Source organism: Cetorhinus maximus, unplaced genomic scaffold (assembly GCF_964194155.1).
Source record: "Cetorhinus maximus unplaced genomic scaffold, sCetMax3.hap1.1 HAP1_SCAFFOLD_163, whole genome shotgun sequence".
Classification (NCBI taxonomy): domain Eukaryota; kingdom Metazoa; phylum Chordata; class Chondrichthyes; order Lamniformes; family Cetorhinidae; genus Cetorhinus; species Cetorhinus maximus.
This window is the reverse complement of record NW_027596151.1, coordinates 207,050-232,722: the sequence shown is the minus strand read 5'-3', so window position 1 is coordinate 232,722 and position 25,673 is coordinate 207,050. Positions and strand designations below refer to the sequence as shown.

The 25,673-nt window shown below is 45.4% G+C and overlaps 1 protein-coding gene across 1 annotated transcript in view; it reads right to left on the bottom strand.

Moving 5' to 3' along the window:
• The window catches only part of LOC144672951 (phosphofurin acidic cluster sorting protein 1-like), a gene marked incomplete at its 5' end in the record, with an annotated part of 203,737 nt that overhangs the window by 146,389 nt on the left and 31,675 nt on the right, over positions 1–25,673 (bottom strand). The window contains one exon of the mRNA XM_078534956.1: positions 15,642–15,729. Coding sequence (XP_078391082.1) covers positions 15,642–15,729 — 88 coding nt within the window. The remainder of the gene's footprint in view (positions 1–15,641; positions 15,730–25,673) is intronic.

Sequence of the window (25,673 nt, the reverse complement as noted above, 5' to 3'; positions counted from 1 at the left end):
GCAGGCTTCAGAAACAGCTGGTACTTTCCAATCAGTTACTGTAGATCTGATCAATAATTGTAAAGTGGCTGTAACCAATCAGAAAAATGGTAAATTTCCATCCATTAAGCCCCCATTTAAATTTTCCATTTTGTTTTTGCTACCTGTACAGAGTACAAGAGGTTATGTTGAATTTGTATAAGTCACTAGTTCGGCCTCAGCAGGAGTATTGTGTCCAGTTCTGGGTGCTGAACTTCAGGAAGGATGTGTAGACAGTGCAGAAAAGATTCAGGAGAATGGTTCCAGGGATGAGGGACTTCAGTTTTGAAGATAGATTGGAGAAGTTAGGACGGTTCTTCTTGAAGTAAGAAGGTCGAGAGGAGATTTGATAGAGGTATTCAAAATCATGAGGGGCCTGGACAGAGTGGATGGGGAGAAACTGTTCCCATTAGTGAAAGGATTGAGAATGAGAGGGCACAGATTTAAAGTAATTAGTAAAAGAAACAAAAGTGATGAGGAGAAACATTTTTACGCAGCAAGTGGTTAGGGTTTGGAATGTACTGCCTGAGAATGTGGTGGAGACAGGGTCAATTGAAGCATTAGACTGATATCCGAAAAGGAGGAATGTGCAGGGTTACTGGGAGAAGGAGCGAGATGGCACTAGATGAATTGCTCATTCAGAGACCCAGTGCAGACACAATGGGCCGAATGGCCACTTTTTGTGCTGTAACAATTCTGTGATTTTGCACCCGAAGCATTTTCTATTTACCGCTGATTATACTGAATTCATCTCACTGTGTGTGTCATTTCACAGCACTTCAGTGAGAGTGCAGCACTCAGTCAACTAACTGCTGGTATAAGATGAGTATCCCAGGATTGCTCTTGGAGTTTCCAGGAAGTGAAGACAAATCTCCTGGGCGTTACTGCCAGCAATTCACCAAGTCTCCTTCAACAGCATCTTCCAAACCTGCGACCTCTACCACCTAGAAGGACAAGAACAGCAGATGCATGGGCACACAATCACCTGCAATTTTTCCTCCAAGTCATTCTCCATCCTGACTTGGAAATATATCGCCATTCCTTCACTGTCGCTGGGTCACAATCCTGGAACTCCCTCCCTAACAGCACTGTGGGTGTACCTGCATCACATGGACTGCAGTGGTTCAAGAAGGCAGCTCACCACCACCTTCTCAAGGGCAACTAGGGACGGGCAATAAATGCTGGTCTAGTCAGCGATGCCCACATCCTGTGGACAAATAAATAAAGAAATGAAAATTCACAGGACATTAAACAAAATGTCAAAAACAACCTGCTCCTGTTTAAAGGGGCAATGGAAACTCTGGAGCGAGCAAGCCATTCGGGAAGAAATTTGAAGAAAGGAGTAGCTGGATCTGTACCTCCTCCTAACAGAGATACAGAGCAGAAAGTACAGGTTGTTTGAGCTCGGGGGCTAGAGACATAAGACATACTGCACAGGTGTCAACTAGCAGAGAGTTCTATGTCACCTCCTTGGACAGCTCACTGAAGCAGCCAAGGTAACTCCTGTTCCCCATTCTTCTCTGCTGTCTCTTTATTTGTCTGGGCATTACCTCGATGGTGCCAGAGGAATCAGAGGTGAAAGTGGGATCAGACTGCGAGGTGCAGAAACTCTCCAGGTCATCCTTCTCAAAACAGAAGGACCCTGGATGAACACTGCACTCTCTCAGAAGCACTGAACTCACCTTGGAGGATCTAAGATAGATGCCTGAGGCCACAGCACTGTCCACTGACAAAACCAAAAATGGAATCAACACAATGAGGCTCCTCTTCTACCTGAAACAGAGCTCTGCAATGGCTGAAATATATACTTGCAAGATACTATCAGCCATTGTAACCACTACAGACATTTTCATCCTAGGGGTTTTGTGAATAATGGCAAGTGAGTGAAAATCAGGGGCAGAATATTACACTCGGTGTGCGGGCGCGCACCTGACATGCCTGGGTGTAAAATGATGCGCGATGACGTCGGGTGTGCGTCCTGACGTCATCGCACAGTCTCGTGATATTTTGTACGGCAGGCGCACGCCAGAGTCGGCTGCGTACCCACCAGTATTTCAAAAGCCTATTAAGGCCAATAACAATCCAGTTACATTCAAATTCACACTGCCCGTCCAACCTTACGGTTGGCAGGCAGATGAAAAGGCCACGCGGCCTTTACACTTTTTTAGGAAGCCTCGTCCACGAGCGGGATGAGGTTTTCATAAGCAAATAAACATTAAATAAAAACTTTATTTTTGAATTAAAAACATGTCCCATCTCATGTGACAGGGTCACATGGGGGGATATGTTTTATTAAATTTTTATTCTCTTTATTTTTTTTTTACACAGCACTTTAATCTCCCTGAGGCAGCTCTGTGCCTCAGGGAAAGTGAAGTGCTCTTTCGCGCACATGCACAAACTGCACACTAGGCGTGGCTCTCCCTCCTCCCCCCGCCCACACAGGCAGCGCTTAGTGCTGCCGCTTGCAATCCATGCAGGGCGGACCTTCATTGGCCCGGCCTCATGAAATCGGAGTGTGGAGCCAATTGCAGGCAGTGGTTGGCTTCCCGACTGCCCCAGCTGAGCACCCCTGGCAAGGGCAAAATACTGCCCCCGAATTATCAAGAGTTTTATCCCAGAGTTTAATGCGGATAGTGAGCAGCAAGCAGGAATCAGATTCAACAACACTTTAATCCAGGACTTTTTTTTGTTGATAATGAACAGTGAACAGGAATCAGAATTACTAACATGTTAATCCAGGATTTTTTTCAGGATAATAGGAAGTGAGCACGAATCAGGATTACCAACATTTTAATCTGGAAATTTTTGTGGATAACGGGAGGTGAGTGGGAATCAGGATTACCAACATTTTAATCTGGAATTTTTTGTGGATAACGGGAGGTGAGTGGGAATCAGGTTTAGCAACATTTTAATCCGGAATTTTTTGTGGATAACGGGAGGTGAGTGGGAATCAGGTTTACCAACATTTTAATCCGGAGTTTTTTGTAGATAACGGGAGGCGAGTGGGAATCAGGATTAGCAACATTTTAATCTGGAATTTTTTGTGGATAACGGGAGGTGAGTGGGAATCAGGATTACCAACATTTTAATCCGGAGTTTTTTGTGGATAACAGGAGGTGAGCGGGAATCAGGATTACCAACATTTTAATCTGGAATTTTTTGTGGATAACGGGAGGCGAGTGGGAATCAGGATTACCAACATTTTAATCCGGAGTTTTTTGTGGATAACGGGAGGTGAATGGGAATCAGGATTACCAACATTTTAATCCGGATTTTTTTGTGGATAACGGGAGGTGAGTGGGAATCAGGATTACCAACATTTTAATCTGGATTTTTTTGTGGATAACGGGAGGTGAGTGGGAATCAGGATTAGCAACATTTTAATCTGGAGTTTTTTGTGAATAACAGGAGGTGAGGGGGAATCAGGATTACCAACATTTTAATCCGGAATTTTTTGTGGATAACAGGAGGTGAATGGGAATCAGGATTACCAACATTTTAATCCGGAATTTTTTGTGGATAACGGGAGGTGAGTGGGAATCAGGATTAGCAACATTTTAATCCGGAATTTTTTGCAATTATATAGGGCCTTGGTGAGACCACACCTGGAGTATTGTGTTCAGTTTTGGTCTCCTTATCTAATGAAGAATGTACTTGCCATAGAACGAGAGCAACAGGCGTTCACCAGGCTAATCCTTGGGAGGTCGGGATTGAGCGATTGAGGAGACTGAGGCTGTGTTCTCTAGGGCAGGATTGTCCAACCTTTTCATGTGGGAGGGCCACATTTCAATTTTTGTCACACTTGGTGGGGTTAATGAGCAGATTTTGGAAAGATAAGGTTTGGCACAACATTCGACATGTCAAAAAAACTGACGTGTGAAAAGAAACAACTTGCTAAGCAAAAAATGCCACAACAATAAATTGACAAGTAAATGGAATGAGTGATAAATAAAGACAACTATTGCAGTGTAAAAGAGGGTGGGTGCTGGTGAGAAGTGACTGAAGCATTCTGGGAGAAGTCACCGCAGCCACCGCAACTCAGGAGGGAATCAAGGAGAAGGACTTTTGCACTCAACAGCAGGAAGAGCCTCCAACAGAGGGCACTGGTGAGAAGTGACTGAAGCATTCTGGGAGAAGTCACCGCAGCCACCGCGACTCAGGAGGGAATCGAGGAGAAGGACTCTTGCACTCAACAGTAGGAAGAGCATCCAACAGAGGGCGCTGGTGAGAAGTGACTGAAGCATTCTGGGAGAAGTCACCGCAGACACTACGACTCAGGAGGGAATCGAGGAGGACCCACTGTCAAAGAACGGAATAGCCCCAAATATTACATTGCTGTAATGTTTCCAGCCCTCCCTCCTCCTCAAACCTAAAAAAGAGAAAGAGGCAGTGCCTTCAGGAGTGCACCAGACCTGCGAGGGACACTCTTCTGAAAGTGGATTTTAAAGAAAATGCAGCTGATTGGTGAGTAAATCCTGGCAGCAGACTCGGAGGGAGGAGCACCAGAGCGGTGAGTATAAATCTAGCTTACCTCAGGATTTGCGGCCTTGTCTCCAGGGAGCAGACTTGGAGGGAGGAGCACCGGAGCGGTGACCTTGGGGCACAGAGTAAATGAAGCCAAAACTAAAAAAGTGACATCACAGGAAAGCTGTGATCTGATTGGTTGGTAGGAAATCTGCACCGAATTTGAAAAAAAAACACTGCAAGCTCATTAATAAATTAATTATCTAAGTCAAGATGGCTGGGCAGGTGATGTGCTGTAGCTATATGATGTGGGAGCTGGCAGATCCCATTGAGAGCCGCAGTGACCACATCTGCAGCAAGTGTTGGTTGCTGGATGAACTCCGGCTTAGAATTGATGAGCTGGAGTCTGAGCTCCGGACGCTGCAGCACATCCAGGAGGGGGAGAGTTACCTGGACGCTTTGTTTCAGGAGGCGGTCATACCCGGTAGATTAAGTACCTCAAGTTCGGTCAGTGGTCAGGGTCAGCAGGGTGTGACTGCAAGTGAGGCTGGTAGAGGGATCCTGTGTTCAGGAACAGAGGAGCCTCAGCTCTTGACCTTGTCGAACAGGTACGAGGTACTTGTTCCCTTTGTGGATGAGGAAGAGGGCTGTAGGGAGAATGAGCCAGCTGACCACGGCACCGTGGCACAGGAGGCCATTCAAGAGGGGGAGCAAAAAGACAAGTGGTAGTTGTAGGGGATTCTATAATTAGGGGAATTGATAGCTTCCTTTGTAAGCAGGATCGAGAGCCCCGCATGGTATGTTGCCTGCCCGGTGCCAGGGTGAGGGACATCTCTGACCGGCTTGAAAGGATATTGGAGAGGGAGGGGGAGGATTCAGTTGTTGTGGTCCACGTCAGGACAAATAACATAGGTAAGACTAGGAAAGAGGACCTGTTTGGGGATTATCACTAGGAACTAAATTAAAGAACAGGTCCTCAAGGGTTATAATCTCCGGATTACTACCCGAGCCATGTGAAAACTGGCATAGGGACGCGAGAATAAGGGAAGTAAACACGTGGCTAAAGGAGTGGTGCGGGAAAGAGGGGTTCCATTTCATGGGGCACTGGCCTCAGTATTGGAACAGGAGAGATCTGTACCGTTGGGATGGTCTCCACCTGAACCGATCTGGGACCAATGTTCTAGCGAAAAGGGTAAATAGGGTGCTCAACAGGACTTTAAACTAGAAAGTGGGGGGTGAGGGAAGGGTAAAACTCCAAGAAGTATGCCTAATGGGAAACAAAGCAGCAGGTTAGCGTGTGGGGGTCTGGATTCAACTTCACGGAAAATTATGACAAAACTGAAAAGAAAGGAGAGCCCAGGAGAGGCTATTAAAGTCTCCAGAACACAAAATAGGACAGAGTGTTTGGAAAGGGCTAGGAATCTAACTTCAAGCATATCAGATAAAGGGACGACAATGAGAAAGGGGACGGGAAATACAGAACTGAAGGTGTTGTATCTGAATGCACGCAGTATATGAAATAAGGTAAATGAGCTTGTGGCGCAGATTGAAATTGGCAGGTATGATGTGGTGGGCATCACAGAGACATGGCTGCAAGGGGATCAGGACTGGGAGCTAAATATCCAAGGATATACATCCTATCGAAAAGATAGACAGGTTGGCAGAGGGGGTGGGGTTGCTTTGTTAGTAAGAAATAAAATTAAATCGATAGCAAGAAATGACGTAGGGTCAGATGATGTAGAATCTGTGTGGGTAGAATTGAGGAACCGCAAAGGTGAAAAAATCATAATGGGAGTTATGTACAGGCCTCAGAATAGTAGTCAGGATGTGGGGCACAAAATACACCAGGAGATAGAAAAGGCATGTAAGAAAGGCAAGGTTACAGTGATCATGGGGGATTTCAATATGCAGGTAGACTGGGAAAATCAGGTTGGTAGTGGATACCAAGAAAAGGAATTTGTAGAATGTCTACGAGATGGCTTTTTGGAGCAGCTTGTGGTGGAGCCCAGTAGGGAACAGGCAATTTTAGATTTAGTGATGTGTAATGAGGCAGATTTGATAAGGGAGCTTAAGGTGAAGGAATCCTTAGGAGGAAGTGACCATAATATGATAGAATTTACCCTGCAATTTGAGAGGAAAAAGCTGGAATCAGATGTAACGGTATTACAGTTGAATAAAGGCAACTACAGAGGCATGAGGGAGGAGCTGGCCAGAATTGACTGGGAGATGAGTCTAGCAGGAAAGACAGTGGAACAGCAATGGCAGGAGTTTCTGGGAGTAATTTGGGAGACACAGCAAAAATTCATCCCTAGGAAGAAGCATACTAAAGGGAGGACGAGGCAACCATGGCTGACAAGGGAAGTCAGGGACAGCATAAAGAGAAAGCATACAATGCGGCGAAGAGCAGTGGGAAACCAGGGGATTGGGAAGCCTACAAAGACCAACAGAGGACAACTAAAAAAGAAATAAGGAGGGAGAAGATTAAATATGAGGGTAAACTAGCCAGTAATATAAAAGAAGATTGCAAGAGTTTTTTTTAGATATATAAAGGGTAAGAGAGAGGCAAAAGTGGACATTGGGCCGCTGGAAAATGATGCTGGAGATGTAGTAGTGGGGAGCAAAGAAATGGCGGAGGAACTGAATAGGTACTTTGCGTCAGTCTTCACGGTGGAAGACACGAGTAACATTCCCAAAGTTCAAGAGAGTCGGGGGGCAGAGGTGAGTATGGTGGTCATTAGCAAGGAGAATGTGCTAGGAAAACTGAATGGTCTGAAGGTGGATAAATCACCTTGGACCAGATGGAATACACCCCAGAGTTCTGAAGGAAATAGCTGAAGAGATAGTGGAGGCGTTAGTGGTGATCTTTCAGGAATCACTCGAGTCAGGGAGGATCCCAGAGGACTGAAAAATCGCTAATGTAACCCCCCCGTTTAAGAAGGGAGTGAGGCAAAAGACGGGAAATTACAGGCCGATTACCCTGACCTCGGTTGTTGGTAAGATTTTAGAGTCCATTATTAAGGATGAGATTTCAGAATACTTGGAAGTGCATGGTAAAATAGGGCAAAGTCAGCATGGTTTCATCAAGGGGAGGTCATGCCTGATAAAACTGTTAGAATTCTTTGAGGAGGTAACGAGTAGGTTAGAAAAGGAGAGCCAATGGATGTTATCTACTTGGACTTCCAGAAGGCCTTTGACAAGGTGCTGCACAGGAGGCTGCTCAGTAAGATAAGAGCCCATGGTGTTAGAGGCAAGGTATTAGCATGGATAGAAGATTGGCTATCTGGCAGGAGGCAGAGAGTGGGGATAAGGGGGTCCTTCTCAGGATGGCGGCCGGTGACTAGTGGAGTTCCGCAGGGGTCAGTGTTGGGACCACAACTTTTCACTTTATACATTAATGATCTAGATGAAGGAACTGAGGGCAGCCTGGCTAAGTTTGCAGATGATACAAAGATAGGTGGAGGGACAGGTAGTATTGAGGAGGCGGGGAGGCTGCAGAAGGATTTGGACAGGTTAGGAGAATGGGCAAAGAAGTGGCAGATGGAATACAATGTGGGCAAGTGTGAGGTCATGCACTTTGGTAGGAAGAATAGAGGCATAGACTATTTTCTAAATAGGGAAAGAATTCAGAAATCTGGAGTGCAAAGGGACTTGGGAGTCCTAGTCCAGGATTCTCTTAAGGTTAACTTGCAGGTTGAGTCGGTAGTTAGGAAGGCAAATGCAATGTTGGCATTTATTTCGAGAGGACTAGAATATAAAAGCAGGGATATGCTGTTGAGGCTTTATAAGGCTCTAGTCAGACCACATTTAGAATATTGTGAGCAATTTCGGGCCCTGTATCTCAGGAAGGATGTTCTGGCCCTGGGGGGGTTCCAGAGGAGGTTCATGAGAACAATCCCAGGAATGAAAGGCTTAACATATGAGGAACGGTTGAGGACTCTGGGTCTATACTCGATGGAGTTTAGAAGGATGAGGACGGATCTGATTGAAACTTACAGAATACTGAAAGGCCTGGATAGAGTGGACGTGGGGAAGAAGTTTCCATTAGTAGGAGAGACTAGGACCCGAAGGCACAGCCTCAGAGTAAAGGGAAGATCTTTTAGAACAGAGATGAGGAGAAACTTCTTTAGCCAGAGAGTGGTGAATCTATGGAATTGATTGCCACAGAAGGCTGTGGAGGCCAGGTCATTGAGTGTATTTAAGACCAAGATAGATAGGTTCTTGATTGGTAAGGGGTTCAAAGGTTACGGGGAGAAGGCGGGAGAATGGGGTTGAGAAACTTATCAGCCATGATTGAATGGCGGAGCAGACTCGATGGGCCGAATGGCCTAATTTCTGCTCCTATGTCTTATGGTCTTAAAAGGGTGAGTGTGTGTGTGTCCAGTTCACTCCCAGTGCTCACTCACACACCCTCACCCACTGAGAGATTCCCTGTTGGTGTGTGGGGATGAGGGTGAATGAGAATCCTCTGGGAATGAGCCGGACACAAACACACACGCACACGTTCATACGCACCCCCCTTGAATTTTACCTACCTGCATTTCAAACAGTGACACTGCGGGCTACATAAAGTGGCTTCGTGGATCACAATGCGGCCCCACAGGCTGCCAGTTGGACAAGCTTGACCTAGAAGGACAAAGGCAGCAGATAGATGGGAACAATACCACCTGGAAGTTCCTCTGCAAGTCACTCTCCATCCTGACTTGGAAATATATCACCGTTCCTTCACTGTCGCTGGGTCAAAATCCTGGAACTCCCTCCCTAACAGCACTGTGAGTGTACCTACACCACATGGACCGCAGTGGTTCAAGAAGGCAGCTCACCACCACCTTCTCAAGGGCAACTAGGGATGGGCAATAAATTCAGGCTCAGCCAGCGAAGCCCACATCACGTGAATGAATAAATAAAAATGAATTCTCTCTGTATCCGCTTCATTAAAACATTTAATATTCTTAACGACCTCGATTAGGTCAGCCCTCAGCTCTTTTTCCAAGAGAGAAGACACCCAGCCTATCAATCCTCTCCTGGTCTGAATACACGCATTTCTGGAATCATCCTTGTTAATCTTCTCTGCACACTCTCCAGTGCCTCGATATTATTGTAATAATATGGTGAGCAGAACTGCATGCAGTATCCTTAATTGTGTATTAACCAAGGTTCGATAGAGGTTCAGCATAACTTCCCTATTTTTCAGTTCTAACCCTCTAGAAATAAAACTTTTTTTTAATAGTGTACTTTAATTCCGTGTAAAATAATGGAATTAATTACCAGGAGGAAGCTTGAGGGTTATCTGTACAATAATAACCTGCTAATGTGCAGCCAACATGCATTCAGAAGACAGGCCCTTTAGCTGACCAGCCTCCAATATTTTGAGTGTGTGACAACCCAGATAGGACCATGGAAAACCATATGACATGGTGCAGCAAGAATTACAAAGAGGATGTGGCAAAGTTCCACATGAAAGACTGTATCATGTCCCAGTATGTTATGAATTTTCAGTCAATACTTTTTAAACTCGACACAAAATATTAAAATGACCGCTGCAAATCATGTGACCTTTGGAATTCAGACGGTCCTAAGCCTCAAACAAATATCGAATTAAATATAGGCATTCACAGCCATCCGGGGAATTCACAAATCCCTTTAAGGATGGATCAACACAAAAGGACTATAGAATTCCAGCCAACCTGATTCCCTGTTTGGACAAAAGGGGACAGTGAAACTCAATGTGTGTAGGACGGATGTAATTGGATCCTACTAAGCTTCCACTGCATTATGATGGTTTCCATGATGCAAACCAGACTGGGTGAATCTCAAGGTACCAAATGACAATACAGGATGATTGGAATCAACATACATGCTACCATTTGTTTGCAAAAAGGGCTCTAGACTTATGGAAGACACATGTTTTTTTGATTCATTCACAGGATGTGGGCTTCGCTGGCTGGGCCAGCATTTACTTCCCATCCCTAATTGTCTTTGCGAAGGTAGTGATGAGCTGCCTTCTTGAACCACAGCAGTCCATGTGGTGTAGGTACACCCACAGTGCTGTTAGGGAGGGAGTTCCAGGATGTTGACTCAGCGACAGTGAAGGAACGGCGATATATTCCCAAGCCAGGATGGTGAGTGACTTGGAGAGGAACTCCCAGGTGGTGATGAGGGAACTATTTTGTTGTCTGCTTTTAAAATCAGCAAGAAGCTGTTTTGCAAACAGAGAGTTCTACCAAAAACCATCAAACTACCTGCAAGTCAGCAAGCAACCAAGGTAATAAACAGCAATACCTTGAAAGTGGTAGACCCTACCTGAGAGAAGGATTCCCCAACCTGTTCTTGTTAAACTTCACCTGAGAACCAACCTCCTAGAAATTTGACGACAGGAAACCTCACAGTCTGCTGAGAATTCCTTGCTTGACAAGACCTTCATTTCAACTTTAAAGCATCAACTGCATCGAAGGAACTACAAGCCTGACACAAAAGTGACTGAGATAATTATAAGCTGTAAGGGTATATTACCTTCATCTGCATCTAGTCTTTGTGTGTATGAGAGTGTGTGTCAGATGAGTGAGTGAAACGTTGCATTAAATTTGGGGTGAGCTTGTGATGATAAATAACCTTATTTATTTTTAAATTCACACAAAGCTTGCTGCTGGAATTATTTAATTGGGACACTAATAAATTTTGTCCGTGACAGCTGGTTACTGGGGATTCAGTGGAAATGGATAAGAAATTAACCCTCAAGTAAGAACTAACAGGCACTTGTTAGACAAACTATATTAATGTGGAGGAAAGTGGTGAGTTCCAGGATATATGCTGAGCCCAGTACCAGTTCCAATTTATATCAAGGGCTTGAATTTGTGACTTGCTCTGGTTTTTGTGACCAAGATGCTGGGGTGAGAGTCAGGTGCTGTAGGCAGCCCACAGCACAGTCTCAAACCCTGGTGCTGAAGGTCTGAGTTCGGAAATGATTGGAGAAGACTGGGCTTTTCAGTCTTCAAAGAAGCTAAATGAGGATATTCATAATAAATGACACAGTAAAGGGAAATCTGGATCATGATTTTAACCTAAATTAGAAGGGTAGAGCAAGGCGACAGTTTCAGGCTAATATAAGAGAATTTTTGGACTGACATTGAGAAGTTCTTCACACACTGATTTATTATATAATGGATTCTGGGCAGGTCAGTGGAACCTTCACCCTTCTGTGAAACCAACATCAAAACTACAATGTTAATGGCCAGATGCAGATTCATACTACTAGGAACTTCTCATGCGATGAATTCCTGATCTCATTCATCTTAAACACGCCCTCCACCCTTCTCCTAAAAGGAATTGACAGTGCACATTGTCTTAAACACTTTCACAGAAAATCGTTCATCTTCAAGGACATTCTGGAAGAATTTGTGTTTTTTTAAAAAGACACTGTTCCTTAAAGGGTTAATGCAAGAACTCTTTTTGGTGCTGTTCCTGGAAAAGACAGCACTTTATAAGAAAGTTCTGAAGGAGAGAATTTATCTCCACTTGCAGAGGCAGGGTTTGATCAGGGATAGTCAGCATGGCATTGTCAGAGGGAGGTCATGCCTAACAAATTTGATTGAATTTTTTGAGGAGGTGACCAGGTGTGAAGATGAGGGTAGTGCAGTTGATGTAGTTTATATGGATTTCAGCAAAGCCTTTGACAAGGTCCCACACGGGAGACTTATAAAGAAGGCAAATGCACATGGAATACAGGGTAATTTGATAAGGTGGATTCAAAATTGGCTTAGTTGTAGGAGACAGAGGGTGATGACAAAAGGATGCTTTAGTGACTGGAAGCCAGTGTCCAGTGGCATACCACAGGAATCTGTGCTCGGTCCTCTATTATTCATAATTTATATAAACAACATAGATGACTATGGTAGGATTAGTAAGTTTGCGGATGATACAAAGATTGGCCGGGTGGTTAACAGTGAGGTTGAGTGTCTTGGGCTACAGGAAGATATAGACCGGATGGTCAAATGGGCAGATAAGTGGCAGATGGAACTTAACCCTGAAAAGTGTGAGGTGATACACTTTGGTAGGAGTAATTTGACAAGGAAGTATTCAATGAACGGCATGACACTAGGAAGTTCTGAGGAACAAAGGGACCTTGGCATGTGTGTCCATAGATCTCTGAAGGCGGAGGGTTAGTAGGGTGGTGAAAAAGGCATATGGGACACTTGCCTTTATCAATTGAGGCATAGATTACAAAAGTAGGGAGGTCATGTTGGAGTTGTATAGAACCTTGGTGAGGCCACAGCTGGAGTACTGTGTGCAGTTCTGGTCGCCACATTATAGGAAGGATGTGATTGCACTGGAGTGGGTGCAGAGGAGATTCACCAGGATGTTGCCTGGGATGAAACATTTAAGTTATGAAGAGAGGTTGGATAGATTTGGGTTGTTTTCATTGGAGCAGAGAAGACTGAGGGGCGACCTGATCGAGGTGTACAAGATTATGAGGGGCATGGACAGGATGGATAGGGAGCAGCTGTTCCCCTTAGTTGAAGGGTCAGTCACGAGGGGACACAAGTTCAATGTGAGGGGCAGGAGGTTTAGGGGGGATGTGAGGAAAAACTTTTTTACCCAGAGGGTGGTGACGGTCTGGAATGCGCTGCCTGGGAGGGTGGTGGAGGCGGGTTGCCTCACATCCTTTAAAAAGTACCTGGATGAGCACTTGGCACATCATAACATTCAAGGCTATGGGCCCAGTGCTGGTAAATGGGATTGGGTAGGTAGGTCAGGTGTTTCTCACGTGTTGGTGCAGATTCGATGGGCCGAAGGGCCTCTTCTGCACTCTGTGAATGAAGCAGTTTTAAAGAAGCTGGAAACCTCTTGATCCCAGTGGACTGTTTACAAAAGGGTCATATGGTGGTTTATGTCTTTGAATAAAATCCATGCCTGGAAAACTGTGGGCAGAATTTTTCTCTCGTTGGGCAGGAGCTTTCTGTGTGCTGACTTCTGTGCACAACCTCCTCACCCCCCACCCAGGCAGCGCTGCGCGTTTCAGCGCACGATTCACACTGACTGGCCATTAATTGGCCAGCCAGCATGAAATCGCGGTCGGGGCCCAATTGCAGGGGGTGGGGGCGAACCATTGCGCAGCCAATCCCGGGCCCGCCTGCTGCGCCCGCCTGACGAGGGGAAAATCCTCCCCTGTCTTTAAAAGCTGGGAGGCCTGTTTTGCTTTAGGAATAAAACAAGAAGAATCAACTACTCAAGACAACAGCTCCTGAAGCTCCAGACCCAGTCCAAAGCAAAAAATGAATGGGAGTTGCTCTGAAGTTGCTCTATGTTCTGAAATCGACTGACTGAAAGTTTTCCACAACGTCCGCCTGAAAAGTAGTGCAAAAGTCATGGATTGTTTCGCAGACCAGTGCTGAGACCCCAATCGTACAACCCGGACACCATTTCAAAGACTGCACCATCTATCCTCTTCCCCTTGAACCATTGGCTTTTGACCTTTTGGCAGAATTCCTCTATTTTATTTATTTTTTTGGCAAGTGCGCGTGTGCATGTCTCTGTGTGTGTGAGAGAGGGAGAGAGAGAATTAGGGTACTTAGAGTAACTATTATACTTTCATATTTCATTTTGTATGTTAATAAGCTTTGCCTTCTACTTGAAGTTTATAATAAGTTAATAATTTTGTTGTTTTTTTAAGAAACCTGGGCATTGAGTGGTCATTCTGAGATTCACACGTAAAGCACATATTTGGCCGTATAGCTAGTTGGAGAAATCATTTAAATATGTGTTGTGACCGGTGGAGTAGTGGAACTAGAGACAGGCAGTGCACTCCTCCCATCCCAGTTGTAACAACATTCTAAAGTGGATTATCTGTATCAATCCAGCCACAAGTATATTGGACAAAGGGCCTTCACTTGGATAACTTAGCACCATAATTCAGTCTCCTTGAATGGCGCTTATTTGGTATTGCTCGATGTTCATTACAGGATTAATATAAGAGAAACACAAACAGGTGCAATAAAGAAGCATTACAGCCAATGGAACGCACACAAAATGTAACACAGAGAATGAATGTGGAGACTAACAGGTAGCTGATTCACAAAGTACAAATGAGTGAAAAACCGTGTAAGTGTCACCTCCCTCACAACCTTTCCGTATCTCTCAACAACAAAATTCATTTATAAAAGAACAATTCAAGCGAGGGTAGAGGCAATTAGAGATTTTAGGACAAAGATTAGTCGAATGCAAAACATGTAGAAGATGCCAGAAATGTGTTTGGTAATACGTGTAACAAACATAAGTGATAGGTGTATAAACTCATTGGAGTAGGAACAGAGAAATCTGGTGGCAGGAATACACAGTACCTTGAAGCACAGGAAGACAAAGCCTTAAAAAGGCCTTCACCATTTGTGTTTGTATAGAGAGCAGCAGCAAATGGTTTCGATTCAATTTCTATGCGTTAGGCTGATAGGAGTTATCTTTTACAATCCTCCTGTTGTCAGCCTGCCTAATACAATGTTGACATTGTACTCCCCATGCCTAAGTCTAAATCATCCAAGTTAATCAAACTCAGCACTGTCCCTTTCCAGTTATTCTCTGTCCTCTTGAACATGGGAACGGAATCAAACTGTATCCAGTCTGACTGAAACTCCTCATTGTCAGTGCTTTAAAATTCTCATCGTTAGTCTCTCTAAATAACCTGTTGTTCAGTTTATTTGGCCAGGAAATGTATTGCTTGTCAGTTCCTTCATCCTATGTAGAACCTGTGTTTTGTTAATGTCAAAACCTGGGAGATGCTGAATGTGGCTCCCACAAATAGCCATTCAGCATTTAGTAACTCTTCGACATCTTCATTTCAAACTGAATTTGGATCCTTTAGGTTTTATTTGCTTGCTGATGACTCTCTCACTGTTCCAACAGAGGGAGAATTTGCTGCTGATACATTTTACAACTGTCCTGGTGCTCCATTGCAGTTTTCCCTAGATTCCCTCATGCCCTTTTACCTGCTTCTTTTCTCCCTTTAAACTCAGGCGAAGAGATCCCCCTTCATTAGACTTAGAAGCCGCGTAAACCTTCTTTTCTTCCTAATACTTGCATTAATTTCACTGTTAATGCATGTTGGAGCTCCCTTGATGCATTTGCTGCCAATGAAATACTAAACTCAAAGCTGAATCAGATCAGATGCTTACCTGGATTTTGACAGCAATGACCACAGAGTTCAGATCCTTGTCCAGTTCTTTGAGTACAGTTAGCTTCTTTAATGTCAGGCTGCACAGTCTGAAAAATAGAAGAACAGCAATTACTGATCATTCAATTATAATTCATTCAGTATTTCTAAAGAGTCCCATATCAGCACAATCATGTGCTAACGTATAATGATTAGGGGCAGCAAAAACAAAATACTGCAGAGGCTGGAAATACAACACAAAAAACAAAAAATACTCAAAAGGGCAGGCAACAGCTGTGGAGAGAAAGAGATAATTTTTCAAACAGCGATGATCTACCACCAGAACAGTTGATCAGAATGAGAAAGGAGTTACTGGAAATTAAAAAGAGAAGACTCAAAATGGTGAACACCACACACACAGCATCACGCCGCACTGTAATCAGTTCCTTCACACAGAGCATCACATTACACTGTATTCAGTTCCTTCACACAGAGCATCACACCGCACTGTAATCAGTTCCTTCACACACAGAGCATCACACTACACTGTAATCAGTTCCTTCACACAGAGCATCACATTACACTGTATTCAGTTCCTTCACACAGAGCATCACATTACACTGTAATCAGTTCCTTCACACAGAGCATCACACCGCACTGTAATCAGTTCCTTCACACAGAGCATCACGCCGCACTGTAATCAGTTCCTTCACACAGAGCATCACATTACACTGTATTCAGTTCCTTCACACAGAGCATCACACCGCACTGTAATCAGTTCCTTCACACAGAGCATCACACTACACTGTAATCAGTTCCTTCACACAGAGCATCACATTACACTGTAATCAGTTCCTTCACACAGAGCATCACACCGCACTGTAATCAGTTCCTTCACACAGAGCATCACATTACACTGTAATCAGTTCCTTCACACAGAGCATCACACTACACTGTAATCAGTTCCTTCACACAGAGCATCACACCGCACTGTAATCAGTTCCTTCACACAGAGCATCACACCGCACTGTAATCAGTTCCTTCACACAGAGCATCACACCACACTGTAATCAGTTCCTTCACACAGAGCATTACACCGCACTGTAATCAGTTCCTTCACACAGAGCATCACGCCGCACTGTAATCAGTTCCTTCACACACAGAGCATTACACCGCACTGTAATCAGTTCCTTCACACAGAGCATCACACCGCACTGTAATCAGTCCCTTCACACACAGAGCATCACACCGCACTGTAATCAGTTCCTTCACACAGAGCATCACGCTGCACTGTAATCAGTTCCTTCACACACAGAGCATCACACCGCACTGTAATCAGTTCCTTCACACAGAGCATCACACCGCACTGTAATCAGTTCCTTCACACACAGAGCATCACACCGCACTGTAATCAGTTCCTTCACACAGAGCATTACACCGCACTGTAATCAGTCCCTTCACACACAGAGCATTACACCGCACTGTAATCAGTTCCTTCACACAGAGCATCACACCGCACTGTAATCAGTTCCTTCACACAGAGCATCACATTACACTGTAATCAGTCCCTTCACACACAGAGCATCACACCGCACTGTAATCAGTTCCTTCACACAGAGCATCACACCGCACTGTAATCAGTCCCTTCACACACAGAGCATCACGCCGCACTATAATCAGTTCCTTCACACAGAGCATCACATTACACTGTAATCAGTTCCTTCACACAGAGCATCACACCGCACTGTAATCAGTTCCTTCACACAGAGCATCACATTACACTGTAATCAGTTCCTTCACACAGAGCATCACACTACATTGTAATCAGTTCCTTCACACAGAGCATCACGCCGCACTGTAATCAGTTCCTTCACACAGAGCATCACGCCGCACTGTAATCAGTCCCTTCACACAGAGCATTACGCCGCACTGTAATCAGTCCCTTCACACAGAGCATCACACCACACTGTAATTAGTCCCTTCATACAGAGCATCACATTACACTGTAATCAGTTCCTTCACACAGAGCATCACACCGCACTGTAATCAGTTCCTTCACACAGAGCATCACACCGCACTGTAATCAGTTCCTTCACACAGAGCATCACACCGCACTGTAATCAGTCCCTTCACACACAAGAGCATTACACTGTAATCAGTTCCTTCACACAGAGCATCACACCGCACTGTAATCAGTTCCTTCACACAGAGCATTACACCGCACTGTAATCAGTTCCTTCACACAGAGCATCACACCGCACTGTAATCAGTCCCTTCACACACAGAGTATCACACCGCACTGTAATCAGTTCCTTCACACAGAGCATCACGCCGCACTGTAATCAGTTCCTTCACACACAGAGCATCACACCGCACTGTAATCAGTTCCTTCACACAGAGCATCACACCGCACTGTAATCAGTTCCTTCACACACAGAGCATCACACCGCACTGTAATCAGTTCCTTCACACAGAGCATCACACCGCACTGTAATCAGTTCCTTCACACAGAGCATCACATTACACTGTAATCAGTCCCTTCACACAGAGCATCACACCGCACTGTAATCAGTTCCTTCACACAGAGCATCACACCGCACTGTAATCAGTCCCTTCACACACAGAGCATCACGCCGCACTGTAATCAGTTCCTTCACACAGAGCATCACATTACACTGTAATCAGTTCCTTCACACAGAGCATCACACCGCACTGTAATCAGTTCCTTCACACACAGAGCATCACACCGCACTGTAATCAGTTCCTTCACACAGAGCATCACATTACACTGTAATCAGTTCCTTCACACAGAGCATCACACTACATTGTAATCAGTTCCTTCACACAGAGCATCACACCGCACTGTAATCAGTTCCTTCATACAGAGCATCACATTACACTGTAATCAGTTCCTTCACACAGAGCATCACACCGCACTGTAATCAGTTCCTTCACACAGAGCATCACACCGCACTGTAATTAGTCCCTTCACACTGCACTGGAATCAGTCCCTTCTGGGAAAAGTGTCCTGCAGTCAGCATCGCGGTGAAGCAGTCTGCTAAGGGTGTCCTGCAGTTAGCTCTTGTTGAAAATAAGAACAGTGACATCACAAGACAGCGCGAGAGAGTGGTGGAGAGATCAGAACCAGCGCAAGTGCGGGGAAGCTTCAAAAAGTGACATCAGCACAAAGGTGAGAGCTGATTGGTGAGTAGTGGGTAAGTGTTTTTCTCCAGTTTAAAATAGATTAAGCTAAGTAAAGGTAAGGCTTCTAGTTTTTATTTAAAGTACATAAATAGTTATGCTTCAGTTGTACAGTGCATTGCTGAGGCCACATCTGGAGTACTGTGCACAGTACTGGTCTCCTTATTTAAAGAAGGATGTAAATGCATTAGAAGCAGCTCAGAGGAGGTTTACTAGACTAATACCAGGAATGGGCAACAACTTATGAGGAAAGGTTGGACAGGTTAGGCTTGTACCACTGGAGTTTAGAAGATTAAGAGGCAACAATTGAAACCTATAAGATCTTGAGGGGTCTTGACAGGGTCGATGTGGAGAGGATGTTTCCTCTTGTAGAAGAATCTAGAACGAGGGGTCACAGTTTAAAAATAAGGGGTCACTCATTTAAGACAGAGTTGAGCAGAAATGTTTTTCTCTCAGAGGGTTGTGAGTCTTTGGAACTCTCTTCCTCAAAACACAGTGGAAGCAGAGTCTTTGAATATTTTTAAGGCAGAGCTAGATAGTTTCTTGATAAAAAAGGGGCTGAAAGGTTATCGGGGTAGGCAGGAATGTGGAGTGGAGGTTACAATCAGATCATCCATGATCTTATTGATTGGCAGAGCAGGCTCTAAAGGCCCTTCACAATTGTGAAGGATTCCTTCACCATATACGTGGAATACTTGGTCAAAACTGGTTGTAACAATTCACCCAGCCATTTGGCCAATTCATGTTGTGTTGAACTGGTCATAGATAAGATAGGGTGTAAAGAGACATCAACTTTTGTGTCTTGGGCAGCCCATACATACACAGACGTGGTGAATCATGAGGACGAACCCTGTCATATGTATTATGTGACAGCTCATCATTCTTGCACAAGCCCAGCAAGTGTTTTATTAGATTACTTTGAGCAAGGCTGATAGGTCGTGTTGAGTAGCAGGTCTAATGGATATGAATTTGGACCTGTCTTTTAGAATGGCGTTGATTTTCTTGACAGAGTCACACTTGTTAAGGATGACTATTCCCATCCCTTTGCCAGGGTTACTGATGTGTATATCCAGGTTGGTCTTAAGGCCTTGTAACGCTGGAAGACATTCGCGTTGCATGTGAAAGTCGGACAGGTCATTCGGAATCTCTCAATACGGATGCATTAGATCAGCTAGGTGCGTTTTCAAGGATTCAGCATCTTCGGTGGACACTGGTTTGTAGCAGGATAGTTGGGAGTAGAGGAGTTCAAACTCAGCAAATACAGTTTCCCATTTGATTTGGGATGAAGGCACACCAAAATTGAAACAATGCACAAGAACAAACCACTACAGTCAAGTCTAAATTGTTTATATATACCACAAACAGCAAGGGAACCAACACCGATCCCTGTGGAACCCCACTGGACACAGGCATCCAGTCACAAAAACAACCCTCAACCATCACCCTCTGCTTCCTGCCACTCAGCCAATTCTGGATCCAATTTGCCAAATTGCCTTGGATCCCATGGGCTCTTACCATCGTTATCAGTCTCCCATGTGGGACCTTATCAAAAGCCTTGCTGAAGTCCAAGTAGACTATGCATTGCCCTCACCTACACACCTGGTCATCTCTTCGAAAAATTCAATCAAATTGGTCAGCCATGGTCTCCCCTTAACAAAACCATGCTGACAGTCCTTGACTAATCCCTGCCTCTCCAAATGCAGATTAATTCTGTTCCTCAGAATTGCTTCCAATAGTTTCCCCACCACTGAGGTTAGACTGACTGGCCTGTAGTTCCCTGGTTTATCCATTCCTCCCTTCTTGAATAACGGTACCACATTGGCTGTCCTCCAGTCCTCTGGCACCTCTCCTGTGGCCAGCGAGGTATTGAAAATTATTGCCAGTGCCCCTGCTATCTCCTCCCTTACCTCACTAAACAGCCTGGGATACATTTCATCCGGGCCTGGAGATTTATCTACTTTTAAGCCTGCCAGGCCACTGAGAACCTCCTCCCTTTCTATGCTAATTTCTTTAATTATATCACAGTCCTTCTGCCTGATTTCCATACCCACGTCGTCCCTCTCACTTGGGAACACCGACACAAAGTATTCATTTAGAGCCCTACCTACGTCTTCCGGCTCCACACACAAATTACCACTATGGTCCTTAATGGGCCCTACTCTTTCCCTAATTATCCTCTTACTCTTAATGTACTTGTAAAATAACTTTGGATTTTCTTTTATTTTATCTGTTTTTTAATGCCTCCTTTTTGCTCTCCTAATTGCCTTTTTAAGTTCCCCCCTACATATTCTATACTTTCTTGGGCTTCCGCTGTTTTGAGCCCTTGGTATCTGCCGTAAGCCTCCCTTTTTCCCTCGCAATATGGATGCACTAGATCATGTATATCCATCGACATCCAGAGTTCCCTAGATTTGTTGGTCCCACCCTTTGTCTTTACTGGAATATGTTGGCCCTGTACTCTCCCTATTTACTTCTTCAATGAGCTCCACTGCTCTGATGCAGATTTACCTAAAAGTAGCTGCTCCCAGTCTACTCTGGCCAAATCATATCTGATCTTATTAAAATCGGCCTTCCCCCACTTCAGAACTCTGATTTCTGTCCCATTCTTGTCCTTTTCCATAACAACCTTGAATCTAATGGAGTTATGATCACTATCTGCTAAATGCTCCCCACTGATACCTCTACCACTTGCCCGGCTTCATTCCCTAAAATTAAATCCAGGACCTTCCCCTCTCTTGTAGGGCCTTCTACGTACTGGTTTAAAAAGCTCTCCTGGATGCATTTTAAGAATTCCGCTCCCTCTAAACCTATCACACCATGACTAACCCAGTTAATGTTGGGGAAGTTGAAATCCCCCACTATTACTACCCTATTATTTTTACACTTCTCTGAAATTTGCCTGCATATCTGCTCTTCTGATTCTCTCTGACTGTTTTTTTGGGGGCCTATAGTACACTCCCAGCAATGTGATTGCTCCTTTTTTGTTTTTCAGTTCTACCCATATGGCTTCATTTGAGGAGCCTTCTAAGATGTCATCCCTCCTTACTGCTGTAAGTGATTCCTTGATCAATATTGCGACACCCCCTCCTCTTTTACCTCCTTTCCTGTCTCACCTGAAGACCCTATATCCTGGAATATTGAGTGCCAATCCTGCCACTCTCTTAACCATATCTCTGTGACATGAATGACATCATACTTCCATGTGTTAATTTGTGCCCTCAACTCATCTGCCTTATTTGTCCTTGAATTAAAATAAATACCATCCAACCTTGCCAAACTCCCTTGTGCCTTAACTGGCCTATAATTTCTATGTCTTCCAGACTCACTTGCTCTCTCTTCTAATTTTGGCTGTGCACCTCCCCCTGCTGAACCTTCTCTCAGGATCCCATCCCCCTGCCAAGTTAGTTTAAACCCTCCCCAACAGCACAAGCAAACCTCCCCGCAAGGATGTTGGTCCCATTCCGGTTCAGGTGCAACCCGTCCACCTTGTACAGGTCCCACCACCCCCAGAAACAGTCCCAATGTCCCAGAAATCTGAAGCCCTCCCTCCTGCGCCATCTCTCCAGCCAAGCATTCACCTGGACTAACCTCCTATTTCTATACTCACTAGCGCGTGGCACTGGAAGTAACCCAGAGATTACTACCTTTGAGGTCCTGTTTTTTTTAATCTGTTTCCTAGCTCCCTAAATTCTGCTTACAGGACCTCATCCCTCTTTCTACCTATGTTGTTGGTACCAATATGTACCACGATCTCTGTCTGTTTGCCCTCCCCCTTTAGAATGCCCTGCAGCCGTTCAGTGACATCCTTGACCCTGGCACCAGGGAGGCAACATACCATCCTGGTGCCACATCTACGGCCGCAGAAACGCCTGTCTGTTCCCCTTACTATTGAGTCTCCTAACACTATTTCTCTTCCCCACTTTTTCCTCCCCTGGCGTGCAGCTGAGCCACTCACAGTGCCATGAGCGTGGCTGCACTCCCCAGAGGAACTGTCATTCTCACCATTTTCCAACACAGAGAAACGGTTCTCGAGTGAGATGCACCCTGGGGATTTCCTGACTACCTGCCTGACATCTTTCTTCTGATTGATGGTCACCCATTCCCTCTCTTTCTGTACTTCCGTAAGCTGTGGGGTGACCATGTCTAAAAACGTGCTATCCACGAAACTCTCAGCCTCGCGGATACGCCTCAGTGCCTCCAGCTGCTGCTTAAGCTCCAAAACCCGGAGCCCAAGTGCCTGCAGCCGATGGCACTTCCTGCACTTGTGGTCGGTCAGAGCACAAGGAGCGTTTAGGACTTCCCACATGTTGCATAATACGGGGCTGAGCTGCCCTGCTGTGCCTCTAGTTGAAAACAAAAACCCTTACTTTAAGTTAAGTACAGTAAAAAAGTTAAACTATTTATGTACTTTAAATAAAAACTAGGCCTTACCTTTACTTAGCTTAATCTATTTTAAGCTGGAGAAAAACACTTACCCATTACTCACAAGTCAGCTCTCACCTTTGTGCTGATGTCACTTTTTGAAGCTTCCCTGCATTCGTGTTGGTTCTGATCTCTCCACCGCTCTCTCGCACTGTCTTGTGATGTCACTCTTCTTATTCTCAACAAGAACTGACTGCAGGACACTCTTCCCAGACTGCTTCACTGCGATGCTGACTGCAGGATACTCTTCCTGGACTGCTTTGCCATGATGCTGACTGCAGGACACTCTTCCCGGACTGCTTCACCGCGATGCTGACTGCAGGACACTCTTCCCAGACTGCTTCACCGCGATGCTGACTGCAGGACACTCTTCCCAGACTGCTTCACCGCGATGCTGACTGCAGGACACTCTTCCTAGACTGCTTCATCACGATGCTGACTGCAGGACATTCTTCCCAGACTGCTTTGCCGTGATGCTGACTGCAGGATACTCTTCTCGGACTGCTTTGCCATGATGCTGACTGCAGGACACTCTTCCCGGACTGCTATGCCGTGATGCTGACTGCAGGACACTCTTCCCGGACTGCTTCACAGTGATGCTGACTGCAGGACACTCTTCCCAGACTGCTTCACAGCGATGCTGACTGCAGGACATTCTTCCCAGACTGCTTCACCGCGATGCTAACTGCAGGACACTCTTCCTAGACTGCTTCATCACGATGCTGACTGTAGGACATTCTTCCCAGACTGCTTTGCCGTGATGCTGACTGCAGGATACTCTTCCCGGACTGCTTTGCCATGATGCTGACTGCAGGACACTCTTCCCGGACTGCTTCACTGCGATGCTGACTGCAGGACACTCTTCCCAGACTGCTTCACCGCGATGCTGACTGCAGGACACTCTTCCCAGACTGCTTCACCACGATGCTGACTGCAGGACACTCTTCCCAGACTGCTTCACCGCGATGCTGACTGCAGGACACTCTTCCCAGACTGCTTTGCCGTGATGCTGACTGCAGGACACTCTTCCCAGACTGCTTCACAGTGATGCTGACTGCAGGACATTCTTCCCAGACTGCTTCACAGTGATGCTGACTGCAGGACACTCTTCCCAGACTGCTTCATCGCGATGCTGACTGCAGGACACTCTTCCCAGACTGCTTCACAGCGAATCTGACTGCAGGACACTCTTCCCAGACTGCTTCACCGCGATGCTGACTGCAGGACACTCTTCCCAGCCTGCTTTACAGCGATGCTGACTGCAGGACACTCTTCCCAGCCTGCTTCACCACGATGCTGACTGCAGGACACTCTTCCCAGCCTGCTTCACCACGATGCTGACTGCAGGATGCTCTTCCCAGACTGCTTCACTGCGATGTTGACTGCAGGACACTCTTCCCATATCAAAGGCATTATGTGGGATAATGGCTATCCCAATCGGATCATTGCGCTCTATGCATCACACAAACTCATGAATGGGCCTAAGGCCGTCACTTTCGGCTCTGAAAAGTGCCCAGTCTACCTCAGATTACCCTGAAAGGACAAGCTATCTCAAACATTTAAGCAACAGGTGAAGGTATTCACTAACAGGAAGCCAAAAAGGGGTTCTGCCTATCACACAAATGAATAATGTGCTCCATGAATTTCAGTGCCAGTGTGATGCCTTACATCCCAAGGACTGGTGGATCATGTCAAACAGCATGTCCCAGCCACTGTTCACAATGGGCAAGGTACAGACCGTACCCAACCAGCCCGTGCTTATAAAACTCAAAACACCGTGTCCAATATTAGATGTGATTCCACGATTGGACAGCATTTGCTAAATAATCCTCAATGTGTTAAGAATCATGCTGGCAACCAATTTAAGATTGTCAGTCAGGCTTGCATTGTGGCATGTTTGCAAATAGATGGGAACACCACCACCTGGAAGTTCCCCTCCAAGCCACTCACCATCCTGACTTGGAAATATATCGCCGTTCCTTCACTGTCACTGGGTCAAAATACTGGAACTCTCTCCCTAACAGCACTGTGGGTGTACCTACACCACAAGGACTGCAGTGGTTCAAGAAGGCAGCTCACCGCCACCTTCTCACAGGCAACTAGGGATGGGCAATAAATGCTGGCCCAGCCAGCGCAGCCCACATCCCGTGAATGAATAAAAAAAAACACTTGTGAGTACTGCAAGCTACATATGTTAAATCATAGGGCCCTGTTCTTTGCAGACAGAAAGAACATGCACACACATTGCACCCGTTTCAGCTAAACAAAATAAGTGACAGCCATTCGCTGACTCATTCCTCAGGGCATTGCCTTGACCATTCAGGGTCAAGCTGCCCGGTTTAAATTTCAAACATTGTTTGTCAGTTAACTGTCAGTCACCATCACTGGTGCATTCTCCATGGCAACACAACTTGCCAACCAATCAGCACTC